Consider the following 24,053-nt stretch of genomic DNA (forward strand, 5'->3'; position numbering starts at 1 on the left):
AAGAAACAGTATTGGAAATTGGAAATACTCCAGTAAAGTAAAAGTACTTAAGTAGTACTTAGTTACTTTACACCACTTTTACTATCAGAATATAGATCTACCTTTAACTTCTAAAGAATAAACGTTTAAACCAAACCAGGCAACCTTAACGCTGTCTGTTGTCCTGTTTCTTACCGCTAGATGGCAGCAGTGCCCCACAAATGGATGTCGGAAACAGAGGAGCACACATGAGCTTAGACCGGAAGTAAATAAAGCGCTTCACTGTATTCCCGCGCTGAGGCAACATTCTCCTCCTGTCAACAAGGAAACACAATGGACGAACTTTATTTAGATAATATCGATGAGTTTGTGAACGATCACAACAAGATAGTAAGTGGAATCTGACACACGCCCTCATGTAGCTGCTAGTTTATGGACAAGCGATTGTTTATTACATTTATCATGTATCATCATGTATTTACTGATGCTGCTCACTGGGGTAGCCGTGCTAAGTAACGTCAACAGTTCAGCTTAAACGATGGCGACTTTACTCAAGAAACTGAACTCTAACAGCCTCTCCTTTATGTTGCATTGTGCCATATAATTTACAGTGATTTGGCTGATTGTCTGTGTTTATAAGCTAACTTGGTGTAATCCAGCTAACTAACAGTAGCTCATGCTGTATGGACCTAACAGGTGACCTACAAATGGCTGAGTCTCACTCTCGGGGTCCATGTCAACACAGCAAAACAGTGAGTGATATCCTGACCTACATGCTGTGTGAATGTGAATACCACAGATTAATGCTTAAACAAATAACTAAGCAATGTGTTTATACTGACCAGAAACACTTTGACTGCAAGGTATATAACATTCTCTAATAACCGACAACAGTCACAACACCCATTGCCTTAAAGGCACAGTGCAAAATACTGAAGACACATGCAGTGAGTGTGATTTGACTTTAATGATCCACATAAACCCTTGAGAGTGTACAAATGGGTCCGGGTCCATTTGGTTACACTTGCACTCTCAGAGTTACAGACCTTTTTTAAGGGTCCATTTGGAACCCTCTCAAGGAACCCTGAGGGTCCCTGGACCCCACTTTGAGAACCACTCACTGACAGACAATGTAGACCACAGTTAGGGCTGTCAGGTTACAAAATATAAGTTGACGATTCATTGTCATACAAATAATAGCTATTAATGATTTACCGTAATTGTGTTTTTGGCATTGAACATTGGAACATATGAATACAAATTTAATTTCCTGTTTGCCTTTTAGGCTTTGTACTCAAATTGCACAGGGCAGATTTTTCAACATGGAAACTATTATGACGATTATGCAAAAATAATTGCTATTATGTAATAATTGTGACGGGTCTAACCACGGCACAGACCTTGTCAGTGGAATTGCGTTGCTAGGGAACAGCTTCGGTCCAAGTTTAGGAAATAAACTTGGACCAATTAAATTGTATATGATGTTCAAGTTTGAAAAGGTCCACATGATTATATATTAACATCTGCAATTTATACTGATACTGCAGAATGTATCTCACCACTTATGGAGTAAACATCATTAACTTTAAACAAATTACTATTGTATTTACCTCAGCTAGTTCTGACTCCACATTGTGATTGGCTGAAAGGGTTTGTGCCAATATCTCATCAGCACCTCCTTGTCTGAACACGCATACACTTTACTGACCTTTTTCTAATTAAGAAATTAACTTGCTGATAACCTAGTGACCACACCACCACCAGTTTCCTTGCTTTCTAATCATAAATATGAATAATAAACTGTGGTATATTATCACAGTCATATGTCTATTGTCGTAATATTCCAGAATAAATGCTTTGTATTCATTCCAGAATGCTTTACCATTACCTGGATCACAAGAGAAAAGAAAGCTCAGAACCACTTCATGCTACATATCTTGTGTCTGGCAAATTGGTTGAGAATGGCCTTACGGTAAGGAACGTCGAAAAGGAACTCCTGATGATTCCCTCTGATCGGGTTTTCATCCTGCTTTGACATGTCAGTGATCCAACCTCAACTCTGATCATATTTTGTCTCATGCTTGCTGTTTGTCTTTGTTTGTCAGTGTCACAAGGTGTCAGTGGTGCGAGAAGACCAGCTAGAAGGTGAGTTAAGGATACTCCTAACAAGTGGCCGTGCCATGTTTTGATACAGTGGTTTGAAATTGTTTGAAATGTAATTGTTTTCAGTTTTGTCTCTTAGATTTTTGTTTTGTTTAGACAGATGCTAGTTCATTGTTTTCCTGGTATCCTAGTTTTTTGAGGCACTACACTGTCTCTCTGCATTCTATGTATGTGATTATTTAACTTTCTACGTATGTGATTATTTACCTTGCTTTTTGTAAATCGTTCTGGACGCCTACATTGTAAAATGTTCTATTTATACATACAGTATTCCTGAAATCCCTAAATTATGGTCATTATTTTTCCTTGCAATGTTGCCACCTTACTACTGCTGAGTAACTGTTGAGGAAGGAAACACTGTGCATTGATGTGATGTGCATCTTTTGGTCCCAGACTTACAAATGTCATCTTTTGCAGACGTGAAGTCCAAGATGAGCGTTACTGTTAGTGTCCATGTGTACAGTGTCCAGAAAGCTGTCCTGAAGGACAGTGGTCCTCTGTACAGTGTTGACTATGACGCTGTGAAAGACAATATGAAGAACTGCAGCAAGTATGTCTATATTCTGTCTGGCAGAAACCTTGTAGCCCCATATTTAATCCTTTTGTGTTTTTTCATAAATTAATGCCCTATGTTATCACTAAAGTAGAGAAAATAATTGACCTATGAGCATGCATTGTAATGTTGTGAGCTTGTAGATCTATTTTCCTCTTTTTTATTTAGTTTAGTTTAATTTCCCCCAATAATAACACGCCCAAAAATGATGACAGTGGTTAAGTCTGTCTGGATTTTATAAATGTTTTAACAAATGAAAAGTAGTAACAAGAGCTTGTGACTAGAATAATGTAACTTCATCGGAATACAGGTTCTTTTTTCCATTTCCTGAAAATGTTATGAAAATGAAAAGAAAGTACATTGTATATAAGCGACGATATGCTTTAGTGCATACAGTGTTTACTGATGCTGAATAGGAATGCAAATGGTGATGAAAAAATATTGCATTTTTTAAATGAATTACGGTATATTGCATGACGAGTAAAACCCTATTTGGTGAATTATTTGACACTGTATCTGTTTCCAGATACAGTGCTATCCAGTGTGCCAGCGCGGTGCCCATGTCTAGAGCAGAGGTGCAGCAGGCTCAGGAAGTGATGCAGGCTCCTACAACAGAGCCTCAACGTGTCAAACCCACTGTGAATGGCCATGCTAGCTTGACCTCCAAACCTACTACAAAGCCCCCTAAAGGCATCATGGGAATGTTTGCCAGTAAGCCCGCCTCCAAGAAGCAGGAAGCTGGCAAAGAGATCAAACCAGAGCCCAAAGAAGAGGCACCTGTGGTATGTTTTCATTAGTGAAGGGCATTCTGGGAGCCGGATCCTTTGACTCAGCTTACCTGTAAGAGCAGACTCATTTGGCTTGGAAAATTAGGAATATTTAATTTACTATGTTTGTGCACATACCACATACCACAGAACATGTTAATTTGTAACACATTGCCGATTGGTCAGACGGTCCTCAGGTTATGCGCAAGACAGTCTCACACACACACACACACACAGATTCCATGCATTTATAGATACATTTATAGATATAGATGTAGCAGAGCCTGCCATCAGGGATGAAGTGTTGTTGAGCAAGGTACATGACCCCAGTCACCCACTGTTTGAATGTAGGATATGGAAATCACAGTTTCATTGATTGATTTGATCCTTTGTTATGAAGAATTCAATGTAAATGCTTTCACTTATGTATTCTAGGTTGAGGCCCCCAAAAGCAAACCAGCGGGAAAGACCAATCCTATGAGCAACTTCTTTGGGAACCAAGCAGCAAGTGAGTGTTCAATGCTGCAGTCCTTCACACCAACCTGACCTCACTGCCTTTAACACATCCACCGCCAAGGGCTAATCTCATAATGCACTCACCACTGCCACGCTTTTATTGTCCTTTTTTGTTTTTTTGATTCCGCCATAGCCCCCGCTAAATCCGTTTAAAATCCGCGTTCATTTGGTTCGACACAAACACGGGATCCGACAGAACAAAACACTGAAGACCGCGACGCAATCCGTGCCTCCATTTTGGAGAACGAGGCAAAAACGTCAGAGTGGAGGATGCGGAGAGGAAAACAACAAGCTGAGATAACCGCTTCCAAAGTTGATCGCTAGACAGGAAACGGAGGCGGGACAAAAAACGGAAACAGTATTATTTCGTTTCCGGTCCCCCCCCCCCCCCCCCCCCGGAATCTGCACCTGTTCGATTTAACATGGGAAAACACCTGCCCCGTAGGACTACGGGTACGGCGGTTAACGGTTGGATTTAACGGCCCGTAGGACTACGGTCTTGGCGGTCAATGTGTTAAGGGTCGTCCACACCAAGAAATATAACAATAAGTGTATATAATCTTTTTGTTATTTTAACTCAAATGGATGGTGGAGTCCACACCACAACTACTGTATAACGGAACGACCAATGTCATTTGGATCACTTTCAGTTAGATTTGATGAACAATAGAAACGCTTACACTGGTGTTGTGTTCAAAACATTTATAGAACGTTATCTTTGATCAGTGTGGATGCTCACATCAGTACAGTATTGTTATAGTTCTCTTTGTAGTTATCATTGTTGGGCTGGATGGCCCTTTACTCTCAACCTGCACTAAGCTGCTTTAGTCGTACAAAATTAACAGTCAGTATTTGGCACTTGGTTTCTTTTTTTTTTTACATATATGTTTATTTGCCTTTCTGCATCAGTGAAATCTTACCGAATAAACCAAATTCAAAACGAACAACAACATTAAAAAATAACTATGTCACTTGGTTTAACTTGAATGTGTCAGGTAAACACGGAAGTATTTTGAAAGTTTCCTAAATAAACGTGTGTCCTGGTCCGCCAGAGAGACCTGAGAAGATTGAGAAGAAGGAAGAGGAGGTCCAGCCACTGTCTTCAGAGGAGCCGAGACCTTCAGCATCACGGCCCGTGGACAAACAGATCGATGTACCACAGGAACAAGCCAAGGACACCAAGAAAGATATTAGGAGGTGTGTGTGTGTGTGTGTGTGTGTGTGTGTGTGTGTGTGTGTGTGTGTGTGTGAGAGAGAGAGAGAAAGAGAGTTTGTATCCCATGTGGTTTTAATGCAAAGTGTCTGAGTATTAAGTTATGAAGCACTATACGGATATATTGTTAGTGCTTCGGATACAAGTCCATATAAAATGTTTAGGTCAGTGAAATATTTTGCTCAAATATAGGTAAATTAACACTTAAGCGTCATTTTTATTCCTTATTTTGATCCTCTGAAGTAAAACCAAACGCATACAGGAATCTGACAGTGAAGAAGAAAAAATGGATAAGAAGAAACGACGCAGGATTAAAAGGCCTGTGTCAGAGAGTAGTGATGATGATGAGGAGGAGGAAGGTGAGTTTTCTGGATCCATTGTCCTTTAAATCCTCCAGACGGTCAGCATGTTTAAACTAAACTCAACCTGGCCTCTCTATTTTGGTCATGTCAATATAGGCAAAAATAGACGAAAACGTATTACAAATGGCAAAAATAGCCAATCTGCTATTTTTTGCTATTTGTCATACGACGAAGTATATAGGGCCTAAGTGGTTAACAAATGTTAAGTAATGGTAACTGTTTGCTTCCCCAGTGATTCCAGATTCTCCACAGCCACAGAAAAGGAGAGAGCCATCACCATGTCCTGAAAAGGATGTGAAGGAGGAGTCACTTTCACATGCAAATGTAGGCAGACTAACTGTTGTGACCATGTTCTGGCAGAAACTATTTTGCTCTTGCATCATTCTCGAATATGGTTAATGACAGCATGTAGATTTACTTAGTATTGTGGTATTTTACCAAAATGTCTCTCCCTCAGCATGTTTATCTGTGTATTTCCACAGCAGCAGCATTCCGATGGGAAAAGGAGGAAGAGGAGGCGAGTCATGAAATCTCGTATGTTTCTGGATGAAGATGGGTGCATGGGTAGGTGCATCGGCCTCCATTAAAGTAACACACACAACTTCGATGTTTAATATACCAGTTATATCAAATTCAAAACGGCATAGGATCTAATCATCTGTACTACAAATTGTTCCTGTGACTACAGCCATGAAATACAGTAAGGAACAAGCCTAAAGGAATTAAATTCACGTACTGCACAAATAAAGGATCTTTAACAGATGTTAACAAGGGAATAACACCAGGGTTCATAGGTCATACATGCTTATGTTTTTGTTGATAAAAGGAAGGATACAGGTAAAAGTTTGGCGCTGAATATTGAATCCAGATGTGTTCTGCTGCCCATAGTAACAGAGAAAGGCTACGAGAGTGAGTCGTACTCTGAGACTGAAGAGGAGGCTCCTTCCAGCAAAGTGGCATCAAAGCATCCCGTCCAGGCTAAACTACCAACAAGCAAGAAAGACGATGACAAGAAAAAGAAAGAAAAGAAAAGCCCTGCGAACGCAAGCAAAGGAACTAAGCAAGCTTCAATTATGGGATTCTTCCAAAAGAAATGATGGAAGGTGGAGGGAGTTCTTCATCAGGATGGAGGAATAAAAAATATTAAAACTTACTTTTACTTAGAAAATTGCTGATCTACAAAGCTCACAATGCGTTGTACTGCAATGCGTTGTGAGCTTTTAGATCAGCTATTCTTAATGCAGAACACCTGCACGCAACTAAGTATAACTCAGGCTTAGGGGACTTCAGGGTCTTTTGGGTAGACTGGCTCTGTTGGTAAACATCACTTTGGTTAAACATACAACATCATACAATAAATATAGCAAGAGGATGCAACACCTTTGGTTGCTTCCTTCGACGGGCGTCGAGGAAAACTCACAGATCCACTCATTTTCTGTATGGCTTGAATACACTTGTTTATTTGTTGAGTGACCTTAGTAATAACCTTTTGGTCTTGGACACCAGTTTGAATATCAACAGTATAATTTGAATACATGGTGGTTGAGTAAAAAAAAGAAGGTTTCTGACTGGCTATTTGTCTCCTAATGGCACTGCAAGGTATTGTTTTAGCCTAATGAATCACTGTTTGTCATGTCAATACCAATGCCAAGACAGATGTATTGGCATGTTCAATGCTTATTCAAAAGATGGTTATATGGAAAGTAGCACTAAAACGCCTTAACAATACCTCGAGGCATAAAGGATGTGATGACATCAGATGTGCTGCTTCAGTGAGTTTAGGTCTTGAGTCTTGTATCTGCACACCTTTCTCTTTTTGTGAAAACCATGCTCAGATGAAATGTATTAAAGTTGTTATTTTCTAAAAAATGTTTTTTTTTTTGGGGTTTGTGTTTTCTATAGCAAATGTCAGTTTTAGTTTATTTTTCTAACTTATTCTACGATTTCCATAGACCCTTACACAGCTAGACCTGTGAATTACTGACAATGAACAGAATGCCTTTGTGATGTGGTAGGACATTAATAATGTACAATTTAATTGTCATACTTAATGTGTGACCAGATAACTGAAACTAATGGCTTTTCTAACCTCAGTTTAAATAATATATCTATTAGAGGTGTGGAGAATTATAACATGGAAGTGTAGCAACTCTGCAAAATGTGAGGGGCAGCAACAATGCATGCAAAAACCCTAAAGTTGTATGGCATGCAGGTCAAGAAATCGCCCGTAGACATTTTATTTACTTTTAGGATTTAGTCTATAACCAACAGTATTATTACTTATTTGTACCTATTTATTTGCATGTAAAAAAAATACTTAACCTGTGTTAGACTTATTCCTGTTAGTCAAACGGCCACAGCATATTACTTGTACTGTAGCCTGAGGGGCCCACTTGAGAATGTATCTATATTTACATATATTTTATGTATTTAAATATTTATATTTAAGTAAATTCTAGATGGGCCTGTTGGTGACTCAGAGGCCCCAGGATCTAATGGTAGTAGTGAAGGGGGGATACTGGTACTACAGGCTTTTTCTGTTTACTTCAAGCAGTGACAGTTTGTCAATGTGTAACAATTCCAATAAAAAGGAACTAACCTGCATTCTGGAATCACAAGCAACATAGGTGTTGTACTACGAGAGACATATTTGGAGGAGATGAGTAGAGAAAGAAGGCGAGAGAAAAAGGAGACAATTATTGAAGGCAGAGGACAGTGGGCGAGTAAAACAGAGTATCTTCTGGTCATTGCAGGAAATGTGGTTGGACTGGGAAATGTGTGGCGATTCCCATACCTTTGTTACAAGAATGGTGGAGGTGAATTTTATTAATTAATAGATAATTGTTGTGGGTATAGCCTAATAATTGTCATGAGTTGTGAGTATTAGATCCATGGGATCTTTCTTTTGAATTATTATTATTATTATGTATTTAGATGGTTTTGGAAATGTATGTCTAGAGTATGCGTGCCATTTTCTACATAGGAGCCTTTCTGTTGCCATACAGTCTGTTAGCCGTGGTGTATGGGATACCTCTCTTCCTGCTGGAGAATGTGATTGGTCAGTACACCCAGGAAGGAATGGTCACCTGCTGGACAAAGATTTGCCCATTGGCAAAGGGTGAGAATTTTAAGGCAAAAGACAAAACTTAATTGCATTATACACATGGCACTTAATATCAAGGGAAGTAATGTTTTATTATTATTATTAGAGCCTGAGCACTGCGCCAGTGCAAAGCCCTGTTGGAATGCAAGGAATTATTAGGGCACTTTGTTATACTGCAGTAATAGCATGGTGGCTAACACGCGTCTGACACCCACTTCATGACTTGAATACATTCTGCTGATTTGAGCATTTCATTTTATGAAGCAATGTGTATTGAAATGCTAACTTTTGAATCTGCACCTTAGGAATTGGATATGGACATCTGCTGATAAAACTTTATGACTTCATCTATATCGTAGTCCAGGCCTGGGCTCTCCTCTATCTGATATTCTCCTTCAAATCTCAGCTCCCCTGGGCCAGCTGTGAAAACACCTGGAACACAGGTAAAGTTTTATCAGCAGAAAAATAGTCTTCCTTTATCTGTTTTGTGTTATAAATAATATGTCTCTTTCCCATGAATACTTTCATTACGTAATTTCATTCATTTTGTCTAATAATCCACACAGCTGACTGTGTGGATGATCAGATTTGGCATTCCCAGTCTCCAAACCTGACAACAAACTCAACCTTGTTAACCAATGCCACCACTGCTGCTAGTGAATTTTGGGAGTAAGTCTCCTGTATTTGCTATCACACAAATACAACTTTGCATAAGTACTTTTTTGTAAACAAGTTTTAATGTTTAATAGAACAAGAGAGTTACAGAACCAAAACACATAATCCATTACAATTTGCGTCATAATCATCCTTACATTTCTCTATATACTAAGCTGAGTAAGCTCACATTTGGTCTCCCTTTAAATTCCTCCTTACACCAGACATCGAGTGTTGTCCATCTCTGGAGGATTTGGGGAGCTGGGCAGCATCAGATGGGATTTGACCCTGTGTCTTCTGGCTTGCTGGGTGTTTTGCTACTTCAGTATCTGGAAGGGTGTCAAATCCTCAGGAAAGGTCTTGTGATAATAATTGATCAGCAAAAACCTATGCACACACTGCATAGACATACAACACAGAGATGTTAATACATGAAGGCATATTACATAATTATGTTCCATCATAGGTTTCATGGGATAATTCATCTCATATATTGTTCTCTCACAATTTGTTCTGTTTAGGTAGTGTATTTCACAGCTACTTTCCCCTATATAATGCTCCTAGTCCTGCTAGTCAGGGGTTTGACGCTTCCTGGAGCTTGGGAAGGGGTTAAGTTCTACCTGTATCCAGACCTGAGCCGCCTGTCTGACCCTGAGGTACAGTAACCTTTTTTTACACATTACCAACATTGTACAATTAGCCTGGCAGTATGTACATACTGTATACAAATTACAACTGACATTTGTCCCCACTCAACAGTTTCCATTTATCTGTAAACATTCAGCGATGTGCATACAAATCTGATTAGTTACACCATACAAACATCCAGAATATGAAATATTAACCAATATTTATTAACCACAATGAAAGTCACTGCAATATTATATGAAAGTGCTGTGTTTCCATTAAAATACAAATATTTTGGTAAAATCTCTTGTAATCATAGCTCTAGAGCAGTCAATCTCTTTGTTATGCATGAGGCAGAGGAAGACAATTTTCTATCTCTGGGGCCCCAATCAACTCTATAAAATCTGTGAGTGTACTAATGGAATCAGGTCCATTTGGTCCCATTTATACACAGACCCGTAACTCCTCAAGGACCCCTGGAGGTCCTCGGACCCCAATTTGAGAACCACTAGAGTTATTTTCAGTAATAGGGGTCTCCCCATCTGCCCTTTAGTAAACAGAACATACATTTTTATATCAGGATAGAAATTTTATCTAATCAGAATATTCATTCTCATCACTTAGAAAATTAAAAAATATCACTTACACCACCTTTAATGGACAAAATGGTTGTATGTTAGTTACAGAAATGTAACTTGGCAAATACTGTACAAAGTGTGCAATAATATGCAAATATTAACAACATGAGACAAGACAACATTTATATTGCTTTGTTGTTGTTTTTCCACTGCAGGTCTGGGTCGAGGCCGGATCTCAAATTCTCTTCTCTTATAGTTTGGCTGCTGGAACTCTAATTGTTTTGGGTAGTTATAATGACCTTAACAACAACTGTTACAAGTAAGCATGACTCACTCATTACTTATTTTTATTTGTCCCTACAAAGTTGTCTTCAAAAGTTAAACAGTAAAATAACAATGATAAAAAAAAATCAAGTTAAAAAAAGAATCTAACTCAAGTGCATGGCAGAGTCCTCACAAAACTATAAGGACAACCTCAATGTGGACGCTCACCTATGGTATAATTATAGTTATCGTGCTTGGTGTGAACATCCCTTAAAAAGAAGTGAAGTGTAATGAATCTCTTATCACTCTCACAATTAATTCTAGGGACTGCTTTTGGCTGTGTCTGCTGAACAGCGGAACCAGTTTTGTTGCTGGATTCGTTGTCTTCTCTGTGCTTGGCTTCATGGCTCTGAAACAGGGGGTTCCTATTGAGATGGTGGCTGATTCAGGTACTGTTTATCTATAACATTACCTGCTTATATGTTAAAGTAGCTAATTTTGCTGTGCAAAGACCAGACCACCATTTTACATATATTTTAAACCTAATCATTTTGGTGACTTTTTTCCTTGTATTCTTAACACAGGACCTGGTCTGGCGTTCATTGCTTACCCTCAGGCAGCAGCCATGATGCCGTTACCTCAGTTCTGGAACATCTGCTTTTTCCTAATGCTACTTTTATTATGTGTCGACACACATGTAAGGTTAATCATTGCACTGCTCATTGATTATGAATCAGTCCATTACCAATCAGGCACATACTGTAATGCCTGATTTATATTTGGTTATGTGTGTCTACAAGCTCACACCTCGTAACTTGAGCTTGTAGATCGGCTATTTTAGGTGCGACACCATGGGCAACTAAGTATAAATCAGCCTTAAAAGCTGAACTGTTCTTTTGTTTCATTTGGCACACAGTTTGTGATCGTGGAGTGCTTGGTCACCTCAGTGAGTGACATGTTCCCTACACTGTTTTGCAAGCCAGGAAGACGGGAGAGCTTTGTCCTCATCATCTGTTCCTTCAGCTTCCTCATACAACTGACCTTGGTTACTGAGGTGAATAGTATACTGACTAATCGGGCGATGCCAGATTTTTGGGTCCGATGCGGATCAGGATTTTGGAGAGACCTTGACCACAGATGTTTTGACTTTGTCAAAACATCTAATTATTATTTTATTTTTTTAGATTTGATTATATTTGAGAACATTTAACTTGCATTTAACTATTTATCAAAACATGTATTTAATGAAATACAAATAACTTTGATAGATAAAAAAAACCCAAAAACATACACTGAATAGCATTTTATTTATCCTTATTCAAACAATTTATATTTTTTTAATTTCTGAAAACATTTGAAAATGTTTGCCTAATGACTTGAGGATGAAAATTGATACAAAATCGGTTGCAGATACTGATGACATAAAAAAAAATAATGGCCTAAATACTGTCTGGCTGTCTGACACCTAATAACATTTCATTACTGTAACTGTTCTTGTGAAAGGATGAGTGATGTTCAATAGTGAAATGTTTTCTCCTTCACAGGGAGGGATCTATATATTTCTGCTCATTGATTATTATGGCTGCTGTAGAGCTTGCCTGGATGTCATGGCTGCGTTAGAATGTCTGGTGGTGGGCTGGATCTTTGGTAAGCAAAGCTTTTTGATATTTTAACTGAGCCACTCAGTCCGCTATGTTTTTGCCCCTGTCCGTCCACCTGTCTGTCCATGTCCATGTCTGAATGAGAATCAGAATCAGAATCATCTTTATTGTCACATCACAGGTTAACATTTTTTTTGCGTGCACTCCATCATTTGTAGTTTTCGAGAGAAGATAGAGGATAGAAGTTGGATAGAGCAGGTAGGGTCTGTGAGTAGCTAATCTCAGGCACCACTGGACCGATTGGCATGAAACTTTACACACACACTCCTATAGTAAGCCAAGATAGAAGGTAGATTCTATCTACATGTTTTAAATAGTGGTGATATAACAGCCTGCTTCATGTTTTGGCCTATAACTTGAATCATAGGTTGTACAATAAAACATTTGGGATCATGATGCAACTCCATAGGCGCTGCCCGTTTCCCTTTGTGTTTTCTTGACCTTATATCTTAGTTAGATGTTCATGCTTCAATAACTCAAATGTGCTGAAGAGATGGGTTGTTTGGAGGGTGTTTATCACAGTGACAAATGTATGACATTAACTACTGTATGTGGTGTTTTACTCAGACATCCGTATGATGAATACACACTTGAGTATTAGAACTGACAGAACATTTTCTTTCTCCACAGGGGTTGATCATTTTAATGATATTACTAAGAAAATGACCGGACACCAACCATGTGCTTTTTTCAACGTGTGCTGGAGGTATTTAATTCCTCTGCTGTCTCTGGTGAGTTGGCCAGGTTTATATCCTGTTCAGATTTAAACAAGAATTATTTGTTGTCCAACAACTCCTCTCCCCCAACAACATTTTCGATTGCCAGAAATACCCAGCTCCCAATACCCACACAGCTTTTCTTGTCTTGAGTTTAGCTATCATGATATTCTCTTTAAAAAAAATATATATACATTTTGGAATTTTGTAATCCAACACCCTAAGATGAAAAGTTGCCCATCAACTGTACAATTTGACCAATTTATTGGCTTCCCCTATTCTCACTGTGGCCAATAAATTGGTGAAATCACATTTGTGGAGAGTGCAGCTTTTAGCTTTGTGTGTTGGATTACTGCTCTGGAACTCTTTGATTAGAAACACAAAATAGAAGAAACCAATGTAAAGAGTACAGACACGACCAATACAAGAATACAGTATGTAGTAACAAAATACACATCTGTTATTATAATTATTATCCATTATGACAAATTAATGCCATGTATCATAAATTACTTTTACAGAATGTATTCAATTAAATGAATGATGCATTTAATTATAAATACATACATTTAATTCCCTTATATTTTTTAGATGTCCATGCATTCACAACAAAATATTGTTTGAATTATTTACAAACTGTTATAGTTTTGCCCAGTAACTATAACAAGTGAACTTTTATGGAATTGACAGTTGACTCACTTGATTGACAAACATAATACTTTTAAATAACTTTTCCATACATTTCCAGTGTTCCTTTCTCCTGTATATGTCAGATGGCAACCAGCTCAAGATGAACGACTACATTTACCCTGACTGGGCTTATGGACTCGGCTGGGCCATGGTACTCTCATCTGTTATCATGGTGCCCCTGTGGGGAATTGGACAGATTTGTTTTGGGACAGGCTCTTTAAGACAGGTCAGTCTCCTGATTTTATTTTTATTTTAGCTATATTCTGGCTTGTTATTCTTTGAGGCCTAAAGTATGATTTGTGTTGAATAATGATCTCATAACTAGATGATTGGGTATTCCATTTTAAGACTCTACTGTATAGGAAAAAGGAATGCCATGGTCTTATGTCAGCTGGGATTTGAGCCCATGCAGTCTTAGGGTATATAGAAAGACAGTACACTGTACCATTCCACTAACTAGCCACGCCAGAATTATTTGTTGTCTCAAACATACAGTATCTTGTGATGTGCCTTAAATTGCAGTCTACTACTGCCATAAAACCATAGCAACTCACTATGTTTTTCCCTCAAACAGCGATTGTCCGTCCTTTGTCGCCCCGCAAAATATTCAGCCTGGCAGGAAAGGAAACCAGAAGAACCTGAGACAACACTGGAGTTGACATCAACTATATAGACGTTTGTTACTGGCACCAGGATCAACTTAGCAACCCAGTTAGAAAAGCAGCATTAGTCCACAATCACCAAATGAGGCTTGGATTGTGGACAGGGATTTTTTTATATACACATTTTAAAATGCAAAATGAAGACTTCTGTTAAAGCATGCAGGTGTGTACAGCAATCTCTTATTTAAAACTAAAATCCATACGTTTTATGTCCATGGTCTCCCTCTCCCAACAAAGAGAGGAAACTGCAAGAATATCTGATCTACAATAAAGATTGTGGCACATTGGGGTGCAATTGTTTGCTTCAAATAACTAGGGATGTCCGATATTGGCTTTTTCCCCCCGATTTTATGATATTGTCTCGTATATTGATATTAAGATAACTCTTAATTTCCGATATCAACCGATACGGATATATGCAGGCTTTTTTTCACCAAAACTAATGTCACATATCTCCTTTCGTGGAATTAACACATTATGCCAACAGTTTATAATAAAATTAGGCATAATGTGTTAATTCCAGGACAGAAAACCGATACCGATATTTTCCCACATTACATTTGTATGTTAATATCGGCCAATAATATCGGGGGGGGGGGGGGGGGGGGGGCAATATTATCCGTCATCTCTACAATTAACCTTATTGACCCAATTGATATTGTCAACCAGTCGGTGTCCTAACCGACACCAGGGACTTTTTTTCTATTTTTCAATAGAAGAGTATGGAGACCATCACCAACCACTGCATCTGTATTAGTTATAATGTATTAATACTCTACCATACAGATTGGTTAAAATTATGTTTGATTCATTCAGAGCTAATTCCCAGATTGTAGCTTTAAGGTTGCCTAATATGAAAGAGAAAAAAGTTACTCTGAATTTCAAACAAGTTAACACTGAATACAAAGTACCTACCTACACATTTTGGTGTTGACATTCTTTGAATTGCTGCCAAAGGCAGTTATACATTTCTCTGATCTCTAAGCTTGGACAGCAGTTCATCCAAATCTAGCCTTCCTTCAAAAGCATAGTTCTAGTCTTTGAATACTTTATTAGTTAAAAATGTACGGAAGTAGGCCTACAGTAAAACACTTGGGCAAAAACATTTTTTTTTAAATCCATTGTGGTCCTAACATTGGTCTAACATTTTAGATAATGTGGCAAAATACAAAAGTGGGAAAACACTTTCACATTTTTGTCCTCCCTTTTCATTATTGTGTTATGTACATTTACATGTTATGAACTTTACAAGCATACTGTAAATTATATTATTGCTATTATTCACAATGTTATTCAGCACTGAAGCCTGTTCTGTCCATTGACAATAAAACAGCAGCTACACACCACATTCCATGGAACAAAATGAGATTAATTGATCAAAGTGACAGCTGGACCCCGACAAGCTTATATGGTGCCTTATCCCCCTCCTAAGAGAGACTTAATTTGATAAGTTGCTGTCATAGCCTGTTAACTTACATGTAAAAAAAAAAAAAAAAAGACAGGAGCAGCTTTTTAAATTCAGATTTGACTTTTTTGGTTTACCCAACAGTAACTAAATATTATTAATCCACCATGCTTGTCATCCATCCATGCCACCAGTGGTGGAAGAAGTAATCACATTTTGTACTTAAGTAAAAGTACCAATACCACAATGTAGAAATACTCTATTACAAATACAAGTCCAGTATTCAAAATTTACTTGAGTAAAAGTACAAAAAGTATTCGCATTAAAATATATTTAAGTACTGAAAGTATAAGTACTCATTTTGCAGAATGTCCCATTTCACAAGTTTCCAAATGTATAAAAATGCTTTGAAAATAGCAGATCTACAAGCTCACAACGCGTTGCTTTGCGACGTGTTGTGAGCTTGTAGATCGGCTATTTCCAAATAGCCTAAGTTTGCATAGGGCTGACGTGGTTAATGCATGTTTTGTAATAATAATCAAAGTAACTAGTAACTAAAGTTGTCAAATAATTGTAGTGGAGTAAAAAGTATACAATGTTTGCCTTTGAGATGTAATGGAATAGAGGTACAAATATTGAAATTTGGAAACACTCCAGTAAAGTAAGAATTCCTCAAAAGTGTACTTAAGTACAGTACTTGAGTAAATGTACTTAGTTACTTTACACCACTGCATGCCACCAGCCCTGTGAGCCCAGTGAACACAAGGAAATGGACACAGTGTGTGTGTGGTGTCTTGGGACGTGTTGCTCATTGACAACAAGGCTAGCCAGACAGCCTACACAGCAGTGCCACACCCATCATCCACTCCCAGAGAAAACACAAGCAGGCCAGTCAAACTGGTATTTGGATGAACTAAGTAAGTAGAAGCAATGGAAAAAGGATATCCCCTGTTTCAGGGAGTGGCCAATCTGTTCTGCCACTTGCGTTTTAGTCTGGCATTACTTCATTCTAACATCTATTCAGTGAGGTCATGCACTATTAATGTTCCTCTAGGAATACGTTTCATGGCTGAAAATAAGTATTCTTAAGATTTTCCTATGTCTATATAGGACTATACTGTTATATATATGTATATATATGTATATATCTGTCTTGAAGAATATTCTTCAAGACAGCAGAACAATAGATTATGATTTTTGCTATTTTTGACTTTCTTCACTAAATATGTTTTATACATGAACATGTTGACATTCTGCACAATGACTACTTTTACTTTGGGTACTTTAAGTATATTTTGATACTGATACTTTTGAATACGGGACAAATACTTGTAACAGAGTATATCTACGTTACAGTATTGATACTTTACTTTTGCTTAAGTTACGTTTTTTTTTATATTAATTTTTCCACCACTGCCATTGATAGGGTAACCAGAAGCCTCACCCCAAAACACGCTCGCCCCCATTTCTTTCGCGGACCAGCGGTTCTTGTATTTGTTTTACTGAGGATAAGGTTAGAAATAAGTTTAGGGTTAGGCACATAGGTTTAGGCATAGTTTTACTGAAGTTAAATTTGGGAATAAGGTTATGTTTTGGCACCGTTTTACTGAGGTTACGTACGTTTAGGAATACGGTTAGGTAGGTTTAGCGTTGGCCATTTACTGAGGTTACGTTTAGGAATACCAGCTGAACACCGACGGATTTGCCCGGGGGCGACTGTGTGTTTTGGGGCGAGTGTTTTGGTATTTGTCAGTGGCAGTGCTATAGTGCTGAGGGGGTGACGTCATTGTGATCCACATACACAGCAGGAGGGAGGGGTGAGGTGGCCACCAGCCCAGCAGCAGCACTGATCCACCGGCATCATGGCTCCCACACAGGAGAGGAAGTGATTTAGGGCGAAATAGCTTATTTTTGTCGAAGAACTGACAGATTATTGCACTTTCCAGACGTCGAGAGAGCGGGACCGATCGAGGGGCTCGGCCTCCCTCCCTCCCCCTCCCCAACAGGCCGCCCCTTAGGATCCTAGGATCTAATTTTATTTTTTATTGTGTGAATTATTTCTATCTTGGTGGAAGATGGCCGACGTCCCGGCGGAGTGCACTATCAAAGTGATGTGCCGTTTTAGGCCCCTGAACAGCTCAGAGGTGACCAGAGGGGACAAGTACATTCCCAAGTTTCAAGGGGAAGAGAACGTGGTCATCGCGGTGAGTTTATTTGGTCTCGGTTGTTGGATATTTAACCCGTTTTGTCGGTGGTGTGACCGACCGTCATCCAGTACGCCATTTGTGATTGTCTCGGGGCGGTTAGCATGTTAGCTTGTTGGCTAACGTTAAGATAGCCCTGCACTGACTGACCTGTCCGTCGCTGCGTTGTTGTCCTGCTGACCCTCTGACTCTCATCGGCTGCAAACCCATATTAGCCCTTCAAAGCCTATATAGCCGTGGGGGGTTCATTTAGACGTGGCGTTTATGTGTCATAAAATGAAGGCAAGAGCGACATGACAGGCTGTGTGGTTGAGCTGTCATTCAACACAAAGCCACAAGAGGACTAGCCCCGTTTGGAAGCTCACTCTCCACGATAGCTCCGAGATGAGGTCCCGGTGTCTCGGGTCCCGGCAGAGGTAGAGTCCGTCCAAATGCAGTGAAGATCACCTTTTTCGCAACATCGTATCCAAAAAGTAATGGTAGTCCGAGACACCTACAGATGTTTGCAATTTCGTTGGAAAGTAAAATGTAACCGATGGGGTTGAAAAATACTTTCAAAACGCGTATTCAGTCAGCCTGTGCAATGTTTTCCCATTCATCCCGGGTGGACAGCCGACGGCAGGTGCCTGTACTGCTCCCGATTCGGCTACAATGGAAAAACATGGCACAGGCTGACTAAAGAAACGTTTTAAACCGATTTTTCAATCCCATCGGTTAAATTGTACAGTCCGGCGAAATTGCAAACATCTCTAGGTGTCTCGGACTAATTTAACTTTTTGGATACGATGTTGCTAAAAAGGTGATCTTCCCTCCATTTGGTCGGAATCTACCTCTGCCAGGACCCGAGACAACGGGACCTCATCTCGGAGCTATCGTGGAGTGAGCTTCCAAACGGGGCTACAGGAGGACCGGTTGCTCGCCTGTATTGCGACTTTTTTTTGGGAAACCCTCTGAATTCGTGGTGTTTAACGTTGCTGTCATTCATTATCAAGATATACATTCTGACAATGAATGCCGATCAAAACCATGGCCTAAATGTGGGGTGCAGTATGAGTGAATGTGTCTAGGTTGCAGGAAGCTTGGCTAGTCTCCACTGGGCTGGTCAGCTAGCTAGCAGTAGCTCGCTCAAGGCTATAGCTAGTAGCCAAGGCCAGCTAATCTGTCAGCTGGCCTAGCTTGCACGATAGCTAACAGTTGACTTAAGCAGCTGTTATTCAATCCAAGCCTGGTTTCAGCATTATAAGGTGTATGTTTTATGCCGACTCAATCTATTCATATTTCATATTAAAAACATTATAAGCGTATATGCACTAATATTCAATGGCAAGCAAAGAGCGAACTGAAGGCAAATACGAGTTGCTCGGCCAAAAAAAATGACGTATATTCAACTGAAAGCGTCGACAAAAATGACGTAGATATGTGCCACTGCAAAGAGTCGACATTTTTGTCGATTGTCATTGGTCCTTCTTGGTTGATTGTCATCATTAATACGGGTTTAAAGTGACATTTGTTAGCTATTAGCTATTTTAAACAACCTTCTCTTGGTAGAGTGCAATGGTGGAGATTTGATTTCAGTGAATTCTTTTTTGTTTCCATCAAGCTGGACGCTGGACACTGGCCAGTTCAAGATCAATTTCCTGACAACAATGCACACCCGAGCCATTACTGATCCTATCCGTTTACTGTTTGTTTTCTTTTGGCCTAATTAGTCCTCTTGTGAAACAGACCCCTCAACACTTGATAATGCTAATGCGTTGGGCACGATTACACTACACTATGACAAAAGAAGGAAATGCCCTTAGTTGTGTACAACATCAGTTTAGATTGTTGTTGTCCAGATGATGCTTGCAGCTTGCTTATCATTACACTTGCCAGTTGCTCAAGGGCCCTGTGTAGAAGTTAGTCTCATGACATTTCATGGCCATGCCATTTGAGCATAGAGACAGGTGACAAATTAAAGGGGAAAACTATGTTGGGCCACCACAAGCCAGCAGAACAGCTTCAATGTGCCTTGGCATAGATTGTACAAGTTTCTGGAACTCTACTAGAAGAATCATGTAACACCATTGACCATTCTATCAAAAGAAATAGCCTCATTTGGTGTTTTGATGATGGCGGTGAAGAGTATTGTCTAACATGTCCAAATTCTCCCATAGGTGTTCAATTGGGGTGAGATCTGGTGTGAGAAAGCCATAGCATATGATGATTAGCATCATTTTCATACCCATAAAACCATTCAGTGACCCCTCGTGCCCTGTGCATATTTATCCTGGAAGATACCAATCCCTTTCAGGATAGAAGTGTTTCATAATAGGATAAAAGGACTGTCCCAAACCATGCCAGGAAAACACCCCCTCCCATCCCAACAGTAAAACACTGGACCTGCCTCACTGTCGGTGTCAAGCATTCAGGCCTGTGCCGTTATCTTTGCGTGTGACACACGTGCACTTGTCCCACTTGTTGAAAATATATGTTGTAGATGACTTATCTGACCATAACGTTTTTCTTTCATCCCTCTAACATCCCTCGCTATGTAGTAAGTAACCTGTTGTTCTCACTGACAGTCTGATCACGTCCTGCACCTGAGAGTTGCTCTGTTATTTCGTACATATCACACTAATGAGCATCGAGCATCACTGTAAATTAATGTACGCCTTCTTTATCCGTAGCTTCATTATAAAGTTTGATATAGGCTGGGTTTTTTCTTTTAGTTCAGTTGTCTAATCACTGTAGTGATTTTAGCAATGAAGCATACTGCAGCAGCTGTGCATAAACCTTTGTCTGACGGCGCTTGAAAGAAATAGACTTTACATGAAAATATGGTTAAACATTGTTTCTGTAACAATAAACTTAACTGTCCTGTCTTTCATGGACTTTGGTGCCCACCTACACAGTCGACACACCTCAGGAAGTGAGGAGAAGGAATGAAATGCCAAAAGCTTTTTACAAGGTCTAGACTACTGTAACTGTCTAGCTCCATGTGTGTTCTCGCGATTGTCTGATTGTAGGTTGTGTATAATATGGCATAAAATAAAAAGACCTATTCATTCTACATCATACAAAATAGATAAGGCCATTTTAGCTATGGTGAGTACTAGTAGCTTTTGGTGATGCAGACATTGGACCTGTCTGAGCCATCTCCATTAGAAAGCTCACTGTTTCCTACGTGCCAGCCAAGCACGATGCTCCCCGGCCCAAATCAAAGTGCCAGTCATGCTGCCCAGCCCCTTTCGTCGAAGTGCCAGTCATGGTGCCCAGCCCGCTTCGACGTGCCAGTCATGGTGCCAGAATGCCAGTGCACATTGTGAAAGACGCAAGTGTTATGGGGCTTAGTAGTTTCTAGCAGTGCAGCTGCTGTCCTATGAACTGCTACTACACTGACGGTACTCATAAGCAGCAGAGGCAGCAGTACAAACCTCTTGGGTAATCCCCCGGTGTCCTCTCTCCTGGCAACCAGCTGTTCTACCAATCAGAGCAGGAAACAAGCCCGGCGACTGGGTGATTATTATGATGCGTGTTATTTTGCAGATGCTCTTATCCTGGATGCCTCATATTTATTCATATCTATTTTTGAAACAATCTAGGGCGTGGGCCTTGTATTAAGGCTTAAGCCTAAGCAGTCGTGATTTTACGTCTAGGCCTGCGATGAAGCCAACCAGCTTGCCTTTAAAAAAAGGCTCTGGCTTGCAGCTAGACCAGCTTGGGCCTCTTGGGTTAGCTACATGTACTGTAATGTTTGGATGTTTTTTGTTGTGCTGATGCTGAGTCTTTGGTATTTTTGGCTTTTTCCTCACTCTGTTCCTGCAGTGCCTGTTCTCTCAGCCATGCCTCACTTCAAATGCCTGCTTGGCCAGGCCTGTGCCAGGGAGGGAGGGAGGAGGAAGGAAGGGGAACAAGGGAATGAGATGAGGTTTCCAGATGAGGTGGTACAAGTGCGTTTGCCGGCTAGGTTTTGCCGGCATAGCAAGTGTGTCTCTGCTGTGGGTGAATTATTCATGCCCCCATTTCTTGCCCTGTCACTCATGTACAGAAAAAGAGCACATCATCCTCTCAGGCTATACTTTCACATCACATATTGGCATTCAGATGCCTTGCCAGGACACAGCTGTGCTACTTTTAGGTTGGTCTAACCACAGAGGAGAGGATGAAAGCAGAATGGTGGGGAATAGAGTGATGACTTAAATGAGAGCGATATCTGGTCAAAGACTCAAATCTAGTGCCGTACTACTCTTGCTGCTGTAGCTTCTAATATTAGCAAGGTAAACATCAACACCAGATTGGTTAAAGTTTGGAACGGTGGCCTAATTTCGCCTAGTAACACAAATTTAATTGGTGGAAGTCAGACAAGACACTGCTTTATTGGGATCATGTGGATGGGGCAGAACTATGTCGGACTTTGCTTTACACTAGTAATTGAATTGCCTTGTCTGAGTAATTTCATGATGGGGCCGTTGTGGGCCAGGAAACTGAGAAGAACAATAAACACATATTTTGTGAAACAATAACAATGCTTTTCACGGTGCAATATACAGTTGACTGAAATGAGTAATCCCATGACATTGAATAGTAGGTAATGCGACCAGTAGCACCAGTGACAGTGAGTACTTTGAACTTCGGCTAGACAGGGTGGATACTGGTTCAGCACTGCTCTATTGGGTAGGTTGTGGCTTGCAATGGTGAACTGTAATAGATTTGTGACGTTAATAGACACCACTGGTCCCTTGTTTTCTTTCTATGGTTGCATTAATGCCTTGGGTGGTGATATGTGGACAAATTGAAACCCCTCTCAGCTATTGTAGTTCCTGTTCTTTAAATCACAACTACTACGATCCATCATAATCAAATATGTGTTTTCACGATTAATGATTGAAGCTCCTGTTCAGGATTTGTACTCAAACCAGGAAGTTGTGATCAAAGTGTGTGGTGTCCATGGTGACCTAAGGAGAGCAGTGTCAACATTCTGCTCCCTGGTGGGGCTTTACTAATTCATATAGGTGTTGTCATCCAACCTGACAATTACCACCCTCTGCTACTAAGGCATGTATATTTTGAAACATTGAGGGCTCCCGCTGGGAAGAGCTATCCCTTTGTACTTGATTACACACCACACACAACAGAAGACAAGATGAGTCAGATAAGTCTCTAACCCTGTGCAGACGGCACGCCATGTCAGTCAAATCGCTTCAATGTTATTACCCTGTAGTTGTCTCCCTTTGAATATACCCATTGATTGCTTTCTCGTTAGAACTGTGCCATTTGATATTTCACCATAATGTTATAGGGCCAAATGAATAATCAAGCCTTGGCTTGACTTAAATGAGAGCGATATCTGGTCAAAGACTCAAATCTAATTCCGTGCTACTCTTGCTCCTGTAGCTTCTAATATTAGCAAGTTTGGCTCAAGTTTGTGGGGTAAAATGTGCAATTGATTCTAAAAACATGCATTTGATTAGTAGGCGTGGCTGCCTGTACTTGTATGAGTAGTGATACATAAACATTATTGATTCTTGATTAAAGTAGAACTCTCAGACTGTAACTCAGGTGAAGTAATGTCACTCTGCATTAGACTCAAAGACATGAAATAAATATTAGTTCACACCTCACATAACCTTTTGCAAGCTTGTTCTCTACAATTGGCGGCAAGTGTCCTCTTGTGGATATAACTGTACTGACCATTTATATCCACTACATTTTATAAATTATATGCATAATTTTCAAGTGTAATTTCTCAGCTCACTTGATAGCCCTTACAGCGTATTAGTGTAAATTATAGGTTAATCAGCAGGAGCTCTCTTCTTTGTTTTGCATTAGCCTAACTCCTCAGCCACTAGCCAGAGGTAAAAATGCAGAGTCTGGTGGAACAGTTGATTTCATTATCAGACTATGTAGAGAGTAGACTGTTTAAGTGTGAAGATGGGCTACCTGGTTTCAGTGGT

At 39.8% G+C, this 24,053-nt stretch overlaps 3 protein-coding genes across 5 annotated transcripts in view; all 3 read left to right on the plus strand.

Annotated features, from left to right (window-relative positions):
* Nucleotides 1–244: 244 nt before the first annotated feature.
* On the plus strand, nt 245–7,416 carry pold3 (polymerase (DNA-directed), delta 3, accessory subunit). 3 transcript variants are annotated; one of them, XR_014600759.1, is made up of 13 exons: nt 245–369; nt 676–731; nt 1,852–1,951; nt 2,085–2,124; nt 2,560–2,692; nt 3,222–3,477; nt 3,898–3,970; nt 5,031–5,175; nt 5,435–5,550; nt 5,786–5,877; nt 6,036–6,117; nt 6,442–6,706; nt 6,771–7,416. XR_014600759.1 is itself a non-coding variant. In XM_084057181.1 (12 exons), the coding sequence occupies exons 1-12, from the start codon at nt 313–315 to the stop codon at nt 6,648–6,650; spliced, it is 1,359 nt and encodes a 452-aa protein (XP_083913307.1). In that variant the 5' UTR covers nt 245–312; the 3' UTR covers nt 6,651–7,416. The 3 variants fall into 3 exon arrangements, 2 of the variants coding, with proteins under 2 accessions (XP_083913307.1, XP_083913308.1); XM_084057181.1 differs by having other exon boundaries at nt 6,442–7,416; XM_084057182.1 differs by having other exon boundaries at nt 6,039–6,117; nt 6,442–7,416.
* A 796-nt stretch (nt 7,417–8,212) lies between these two features.
* LOC311045065 (sodium- and chloride-dependent GABA transporter 3-like) lies at nt 8,213–14,552 on the plus strand (the record flags this gene model as incomplete). Its single annotated transcript, XM_084056877.1, has 14 exons — nt 8,213–8,369; nt 8,537–8,671; nt 8,962–9,099; nt 9,223–9,325; nt 9,535–9,667; nt 9,832–9,966; nt 10,731–10,834; nt 11,104–11,228; nt 11,364–11,476; nt 11,696–11,833; nt 12,324–12,426; nt 13,071–13,171; nt 13,930–13,997; nt 14,421–14,552. The coding sequence occupies 13 exons, from the start codon at nt 8,213–8,215 to the stop codon at nt 13,948–13,950; spliced, it is 1,506 nt and encodes a 501-aa protein (XP_083913003.1). The 3' UTR covers nt 13,951–13,997; nt 14,421–14,552.
* Nucleotides 14,553–17,707: 3,155 nt separating this feature from the next.
* The window catches only part of LOC311045745 (kinesin-1 heavy chain), a 29,363-nt gene continuing 23,017 nt past the window's right edge, over nt 17,708–24,053 (plus strand). The window contains exon 1 of the mRNA XM_084057763.1: nt 17,708–18,117. Within this exon, the coding sequence (XP_083913889.1) occupies nt 17,989–18,117 (129 nt within the window). The 5' untranslated portion in view covers nt 17,708–17,988. The remainder of the gene's footprint in view (nt 18,118–24,053) is intronic.

The sequence above is a fragment of the Gymnoscopelus microlampas genome, assembly GCF_963454915.1.
Source record: "Gymnoscopelus microlampas genome assembly, chromosome: 5".
In the NCBI taxonomy this organism is placed as follows: Eukaryota; Metazoa; Chordata; class Actinopteri; order Myctophiformes; family Myctophidae; genus Gymnoscopelus; species Gymnoscopelus microlampas.